The sequence below is a fragment of the Coregonus clupeaformis genome, chromosome 17 (genome assembly GCF_020615455.1).
Source record: "Coregonus clupeaformis isolate EN_2021a chromosome 17, ASM2061545v1, whole genome shotgun sequence".
Classification (NCBI taxonomy): Eukaryota; Metazoa; Chordata; class Actinopteri; order Salmoniformes; family Salmonidae; genus Coregonus; species Coregonus clupeaformis.
In genome coordinates this window covers 5,604,972-5,613,298 of record NC_059208.1, presented here as the reverse complement: position 1 = coordinate 5,613,298, position 8,327 = coordinate 5,604,972, and the positions used below count along the sequence as shown (strand labels likewise).

Genomic DNA, 8,327 nt, shown 5'->3' with positions numbered 1-8,327 from the left:
CTCACAAATCTGTCATGGACATCAATGCATTTACACAAGCGGCAAAAAATTCCAAGGAGAGGTAGGGCACTTTATTTAGTTGACAAACTCTTTAAAAATGATTTATGAAAGTAATTTCTTCAGCAGGGTTAGCTTTTGTTTTCGCAGTTGGAATATTGTAGCATTTTATACATTAGATTAAATTATGCTCCCAATATTTCCTAAAATTGATGAACATTTTACTTGTTAAATGACTTGACTAAACTACATACCTGCAGTAAAAGTAATCTCAGAATCTATAAGCGCTATGATCCAGGTAATGCAACATAAGGTTAAAAAGCCTGAATGTTCTATTAATAATTCTAAATATCAATCTGAAAAGGCAGACAATCAGTCAATGATGGAGCAATCTGATTTGAATCTCATTCGTAAAGATCTTGACTAAAATGAATCACTTTCGGGCTGTTTAACTCCACATACTGGCGTCAAATAAAACCCCCCAAATAAATGGCTGTGTTTAATAAAATAGTTAATGTTGTGCCAGTTGACATATTCCTTGGCAGCACGGAGACCGTGCTCCTCAATTTTTATTTCACCTGCTGGTGAGTCACGTCCTTGGCTTGGAGCTATATTTGGTGCTTTTTGTCCTCTGACTGATTAAGACAATTGTACATAAATCTTCATTCTGCCAAAGCAGATTTGGTATGTACTGTAGATGTGGGAAATGCATAGCACTATTGTGGCAGCCCATCTATCCAGATATTAAAATACTTATTCAGTAGTTATCCTCCTGTCAAACAGGTTGCATTTCTTGAGCTTTAAACAGGAGTCACTAGTATCAGGTATGCAGCTGAGGTATGGTGTGTCAGGGTGTCAGCCTCTACTTCAGGTATTGGTAAACTTCCTCGTCCAGCGATATGAGGTTAAAGTAAGACAACAGAGACAGCAGGGATCGTGTCAGACTCATCATCGCCATCTCTGACCTGGGAAGATACAATGATTGAAGTTAATGTTTTAGGCAAATCTTTGTAACTAAAAATGCTAATTGTATGTATTTTGGGGAACGTCTGAAGACCTACCCAGCTGGGTCTACTGCTATACACTGTGGCCAGTTTGAGGTACACCACCCCATTCACAGTAATGGTTTGTTCCTACAGACAGTGAGTCACGTGGCTTGGTATATAATGCAGGCAGACGGGCATCCAGTTACTGTTCATTGAACATTTAGAATGGGCAAAACGAGTGACCGTGGGTTTGATTGTTAGTTCCAGTATCGCTGAAAAGGCTGGCCTCCTGTGCCTTGCACGCACAACAGTTTCCAACAGGCGGGCCACAAATTGGGAAATAATGACGCAGTACAACAGTGGTGTGCAGAACGGCATCTCGGAACACACAGATCATTGGTCCTTGTCAAGGATGGTCTATTACAGCAGACTACCACACCGGGTTTGACTCATATCAGCTAAAAACACGCAATCACCAACACTGGACAATTGCCTGGTCTGACGAATCGCTGTTACGTTATGCTGATGGCAGTCAGGATTTGGGGTAAGCAGCATGAGTCAATGGCCACATCGTGCCTGGTGTCAACGGTACAGGCTGTTGGCGGTGGTGTAGGGGATGTTTCCTGGCACACGTTAGGTCCCTTGATACCAATTACGCAACATTTCCATGTCCCGAAGAATACAGGGTGATCTGGAGGCAAAGGGGGAGTGGGTCAGACCCGGTACTAGATGGGTGTACCTAATAAACTGATTTTTGTGCAAATATTCTATAATCTGCATAAAGAAAATATGCATTTTCCTACCAGTGGTGTGTTTCCAAACTGACTTGTTGCGGATAAAAATCAGTATGTGATGTAGTGCACATAATGTACTTTTTCACTTAAGTTTTCATGTACCGAATAAAAAGTCTGAAGTTCAATGTGTTTCCATCGCATTCAACTCTGACAGTTGTCACAAACTTGTTAAATAGCAAATGCGCCTAAACTGGTCTTGACACTTGCGCTCTAGCCAACAGCTTGCAGATACAGTGCGGTTAGGCTAGTCTACATGAGATTTATGGATAAGTGCGAGAATATTTGTCAAATGGCAGTCAAGCATCGATTATGTCACCAGAAAAGGACCCTTGATATTCATTGGAAAGGAGCATCAAGATCACCGTGCACTTTCACCACCCTGTGAAGTTAATATTTTTTCCCATCTGTAGCCTAATAAACTGCATGCTTTCCCGAGTCGTAGTGGGTAGAGCACACACACAATATCATCGCGTGACTCCAAGTTTACTTCGATATGATGGTTCAGTATTTTCACAAAGGTGTTTCCACTGCCATTTCATAGACAAAGATCCCACCACGTCGAACGAACAAATTCTGTCGCCATTTATACAATTGTACAAAAACGTCCAATTTCAATCACAGCTGTCGTGATTTATTTTGTTTTGTATACTGTATGACTTTACTTGCATAAAAACTGTGGATGGAAACGTGGTTACTGAGTGTATAGTGTTGAGGATAATTCGTTACCTCAGGGCACACTCGAACTTAAGGCTCTCCCAGGTGGTCCGCACCCATCGCAACACCCTGAACCTGGGAAGAACTCCCGGCCTCTCTGCCTGGAGCCGCCCCCAGCATTGCACAGCGCTGGAGACAGGACAACCGGTTAGTAAGCACCTACAACTGCTGCTATGTGAAACAGTCGTCTGTTCACCTCTTAGCCATCACACAGTATCTGTCCACCGGAGCCCCCAGCCTGATGTTGCTGCTGATACTAATACTAACCTCTTGGCCATGACACAGTATCGGTCTACCGGAGCTCCCAGTGTGATGTTAATGCTGCGGACCGTGTTGATGTTCCTGAACACCAGCAGCATGGGGCGTGGCATGGACTTGAGCACGGCCATGATGTTGTCAAAGTGATTGACAGCCATGTCCCTCATATAGGATGTCTCTTCACGACTCAGGATGTTGGACAGGCCCACCTTCCGCATGTTGATTGGCCGTTGTAGCAGCATCTCAGAGAAGATGAAGTAGTCTGATAGGAATCAGGATATTGTAAGCAGGTTTTTATTAGTCTGTTGTGAGACTGGATTTGCTCAAGGCATGTGACTTCTGCTTAAATTAATGAAACAGTTTGAGCTTAAATGACAGTTGTCCTCGCACCTTTGACCCCCAAGATGTTGGAGTACCTCTTCATGGCAGCGTCATCTCTCAGGACTATGGACCTCCACAGTTTACACAGCGCTACCCTGTCACTACAGGGTCAAGGGTTAGAGCTGATGGTAAAAGTTGTATCATTAAATATATACAGGACTACATTGCAAGGTTGTAAAATGTATCCACACACTACTGTGAGTTGCTTTGGATAAAAGTGTCTGCTAAATGGCATATTATCTTATGAACCTTACATTTCACTGAGGTATTCATACAGGCCGTGATCCAACAGTACTAGCTCTGCCTTCTTGTCTGGACCTCTTCTCACAAGCACTGTGACATGGTACAGATAACATGCATTCAAGGTCACCAAGTCATTTTAAGCAAATATTGTTGTACTGTACAGTTATTTGTTGTTATCAACTTGACCTATTTAAAAAGTTCTCTGAAAAACCTATTGTAAACTGGCCTGGTACAAGTTACACAAATCAATAAATGAGCATCTTAACAGTTCAGTAGAAACTGTAAACATGCCCCCTGATCTACCGTTGCCAGGGTGAGGGTCAGCGTGGATGAAGCCAGTGTAAAATATCTGCTCTGCAAACGTACGGATCAGCTTGTCAGCAGTCTGAAAAGCCAGGGAAAACTGTTTACACATTTATCTGAGTACTAATGATCATAGACAAAGGTTATTCTATTGTGTCACGATAGGCACTTACATCTCTCAAGCTAAGTCCTTGTCTTTTGATTTCTTCCAAATTGTTGATTTTGCAGCCTTCACAGAACTCTGCAGTCAACACTCTCTAAAGGAAAATGGTTTGTTTATTACAGTACAATAATACAAAAGTGGTCAAAAAGGTTTCAAAGGATGCGTTTAGACAGGCAGCTCAATACTGATATTTTTTTCACTAATTAGTGTTTTGACCGATCAGATCAGCTCAGAAAAAGATCTGATGAAAAAAGATCTGATGTGATTGGTCAAAAGAGATGGAAATTGGGCTGCATGTTTGAATGCAGCCATTATGATTTTCAGCAGTCTCTCACCTTGCTGGTTTGGTCCCAGTACACTTTTGGCACAACAACAAATTTGAAGTGTTTCAGTTCCTCTGCACATCTCTCAGAGTTCCTGGCCTCATTTTCAAAGTCCAGCTCCTGAGCCAATGTCCCCTTCAAGTCCTAAAATCAGAGAATGCCAACATTAGGTTAGTTTAGGGGACAATGTCTAGGGCTGTATCTAATCATGCTCTGCGGGGTATTATCTGATGAGAATGTCCCATAAAAGTAAGACAGTTTCTTACCAAATTTGAGCCCTTACCTTGAGGACCCATCTGAAGCCGAAGCTGGGGTGCATGAACTTTATAACATCCAGAAGGATCTCCAGAGTCCTGATGTCACCATTGAACCGATCCCGGATGTCTATGTACTGCACCTGGGGAAGAGAGAGTGGTTATTATTCAGAATCAGGAGAGCTACACCTGGCCTGGTTTAACCAAAGTGTACAGTTTGATTTAACCAGTCGTGGTGACCCCTATTTAAGAGTGTAAATCATACACAGTATACTATTAATTCTGTGGCTGAATGTGTTGTACAGTTAACCTGAACTCACTTTGACCGCAACAGGAGTCCCGTCCTGCAGCTCTGCCTTGTGGACCTGGGCCAGACTGGCTGCTGCGATGGGCTCATAGTCAAACTTCTTAAACATCTTGTCTGGAGTCGTGTTGAAGTCCTCTATGAACAGAGCATCAACCTGGTAGAACGTGACAGATCATTTAATGTAAGAATGTTCCTTAACGCTTTTCATTATAAAATGGCTAGTTCTAGCCTCACATTATGAATGGTGAAGAGGCATTCAAAGCTGTGACAAAACTACAAGAATGGCTCTTTTATCACTTTCACTACAGCCTCTTGTATCTTATTTCTTCATTAACTGTTCTTCAATGTTTGACAAGACAAAGTACTGCAGGTCTCACCTCCTTGTATCTCCTGTTGAGAGCCTTATCCTCCAGGACCTGCAGTGTCTTGATGTACTCAGGAGGCAGCAGGTGATTGAACGCACACAGGCCCTGTCCCAGTTTAACGTATATCCCCCCGTTCTGCACCGCTCCCTCCACCATGCCGTCTGCTGCCCTCTGGTGGCACAACGACATCCCTGCCACAAACGATGGGCTGCTCTGGCAAAACCGGGAGGGGAAGATGATGTGATTGTTCTGACTGAACTACTGAGATGGTTTCCGACTCACGCCATTGTTTAGCAGACATACACGGACAGACATTTAGGCCTGTCACAATTCATAATGGTCGCGTTCCCCTGCTCAGACTATGCATGCGTCAACCAATGGTTGCGTGCCACGTCATCGACTGTGCCGTCGGGCACCAGATTGCTATAACATGTGGTTAGCTGATACGTAAAATACCTATCCAGGCGTTGTAATATCTGGAATGCTTCAGCAATGCCTGGGCAGAGGAACGCACCCAATATTTCTGTCAAACTTACCTCGTCCATGCCACATAACGTCACATTGGAGGTCCACCAATAATCTACTGAGATATAGAGTCCTACATATATAGACCTGTAGGGACAGAGAGAGACATGGTTTGAGTGTAACTCCAAAGGAAATTATTCAAAACATTTGATCACATGCAAAAAGGAAGGTGATATTATTATTGTGATGATGGGACCAACCTACAGAAGCGACCGACTCCCTTCACCAAGATCTTCATCTTCCGTCTCTCTCGAGGTTCCGCAAAGGCGTACTGGACCCCCACCACCGCGGGAACACCCACCACCAAGCCCAGAAACATCTTCCTGAACAACCCTTGACTCTTCCTTGGCCTGACGGAAAGAAATGTACACAGTACACACACAGTGTTGCTGAAATGCCCATGTCTTCTCCCATCTTGCAGTTGCTTTCTGGAAGTTTACAGTGTTTAAGTAACAGCATGTATAGTTCAGTGTCCTGTCCAGGAGGTGTACTTGTACATCAAGCTGACTCACACAATAGAAACAGGAGATGGACCATTCTGGCTCAGACAAGGCGTACTTGTGTAGTTAGTATAGTACCTTGGTGAGCTGAAGGATCTGTACAGTTGCAGCTGTGGATGGGGACATCTTCCCAGCTGGGCCAAATGACGCCGACACAACCTTAACTACAGAATGACAAAAACACCAACCACAATCAGTGTCACTTTGAAGCATCAACTTCAAACTAATCCACTGTTTTTGCCAGTTACAGTAGACTTGCTGGGAAAGACCTTCATCCCTAGAAAACTAGAGAAAAACAAACAAACAACAACATTGAGACTGGTGGAGGGGACTGCATCAAGGCCACTCTCCCTAGGCCAGAACACGCTGTTGTTTTCCTTAGCTGTCTATCACAGGACAAACTGTTTCCAGACTAATAGATTTACAGATAGAGCCTTTCTATGTCAGGGCCCTGACCACATACACTAGGGCCGGTCCTGGCTGTTCTGCCGCCCTAGGGTGAGACAAAAGAATTGCCGCCGCACCGCTTTTTCGCTATGATCAGCTTGTAAAAAATGTACAGATACAAACTTGAAACCACTGATCATGACCATTTAGCCCACGGGATGAAACTCCTGGACAGCAGTTGTGAGTAGCCTGATTGTCCATTCCATATTGTCCATTTTACTTTGACCTGTCCTGTTTTTAGGTTATGTTAACATGTCCGTGCATTTCTTATTTGATTGGGCGCCATTTAGGTTAGGCTATTTGATCAGAGAAACCTGCATGATGTAAAAAGTGTCATTACTTTGTCATAATTTTTTTCCTGCACCCTGTAGGCTTCATTAAAGGCCACATACTCTTTCTACCATATGCTATATCTGCTACATGATTTATGTTAGATATATATTTTTAAGGAATGTTGGTGGAGCGCTGCTTCTCTCCAACAGCACCCTGGAGAGGCACGCTGGGAATGGACAAGATAAATATTTTGCATCACTGACTTTGACAAAGTGGGCACTTCTTATCACAGGGCGGCATTAGCGCTCACCTAAAAACCTCATATGCCACTGCTTGAGAAAAATTGACATTGTTTTGGGGCAGAATTATGTGAGGTTTTATGTCTTATTGGAGATGCGTCTTGGTCAGTGTAGCTCAGAAAATGCTGCCCTCATCAATGCCTAAAGAGCGGGCCAGCCCTGCACAAACACACACGTTTTCCATGGCATTGAATAAAACACGTGACAACTTAAATAATGGAGGGTAAGCCACTATCTCAAAAATAGGGCACACCACACGATCTCTTGATGTCTTTTAGCGAGATTGTACATCGATCTCTGATTTTAATATGAAAGTTATACATTGCATCAGGGGACTTTAATGTTGTGTGTCCACGCTCATTGCCAAAGCGCATATCCTGGGAGTCAGAGAGTATTTCATGGAATGAGAAGTCTTGCTAGTGTGATCTGTAAATAAAAATGTAGCAATATACTATGCAACATTATTAACATACAAAGCGCGCACACATACATCTAGTTATTACGTTTATGACATTTAAGCCATACATGCATAAACTGTTCAAATGTCAGGTGTCGATTTTGATTGTACGGATACGCATATTTGAATTTGCTGTGGCTATATGCTGCTAGCTAGCCTAGCGGGCAAGGCAAAGATAACATTTAACAAACAGTTCAACTCACGGCTTTGAAGGACTTCCCTGCCATGTTCAGCCTATACACACTCACTGTGATCTCTTCTCACTAATATGGAGTTAAAAATGTGTAGTCACCATTCTAATGTAACCTTGTACCTGTCACCTCCTGTTTCAGATCATTCTTGATTTCCTGAACTGCTACTGGCTAAACAGACAGTGCACGAAATTGATCACGTGACAAATGGTCCAACTCGATGTGATCAAAGCTTCTCTAGTGAAAAGATTCATGACTTGACTCGATATCCTCTTCAGGGACCGTCAATTAATCAACCCAAGTAATGACTTTTTTAATTGAAATCACAAATGTACAGAATAATGCATGTATTTGTGTGGTTGCATCAGAAATGGAAGTTGTACATTATTAATTAATGTGGCTAGTTACATTACATGTAACGGAAACGATTAAAGTGTGCCATCTCTGTACAACCTTGTTTACAGTCAGGTTTACAGTAGAGTATGGTCTGTGGAATTAAAACAATGTTGCTTTAAATGATAACGATAAAATACTACTGACTGCATCT

General features: G+C 42.8%; 1 protein-coding gene across 6 annotated transcripts; it reads right to left on the bottom strand.

Annotated features, from left to right (window-relative positions):
- Positions 1 to 49: 49 nt before the first annotated feature.
- LOC121586519 (uncharacterized aarF domain-containing protein kinase 5) lies at positions 50 to 7,975 on the bottom strand. 6 transcript variants are annotated; one of them, XM_041903261.2, is made up of 15 exons: positions 7,882 to 7,975; positions 6,192 to 6,277; positions 5,814 to 5,963; positions 5,625 to 5,700; positions 5,101 to 5,301; positions 4,737 to 4,877; positions 4,446 to 4,559; positions 4,175 to 4,306; positions 3,850 to 3,933; positions 3,677 to 3,758; positions 3,385 to 3,463; positions 3,140 to 3,231; positions 2,759 to 3,011; positions 2,504 to 2,620; positions 50 to 962 (listed from the first exon to the last, which is right to left on the bottom strand). In XM_041903261.2, exons 1-15 carry the CDS (start codon positions 7,882 to 7,884, stop codon positions 860 to 862), a joined length of 1,713 nt encoding a protein of 570 aa, XP_041759195.1. In that variant the 5' UTR covers positions 7,885 to 7,975; the 3' UTR covers positions 50 to 859. The 6 variants fall into 6 exon arrangements, with proteins under 6 accessions (XP_041759195.1, XP_041759197.1, XP_041759200.1 ...); XM_041903263.2 differs by having other exon boundaries at positions 5,818 to 5,963; XM_041903266.2 differs by having other exon boundaries at positions 5,818 to 5,963; positions 7,903 to 7,968.
- Positions 7,976 to 8,327: the final 352 nt, after the last annotated feature.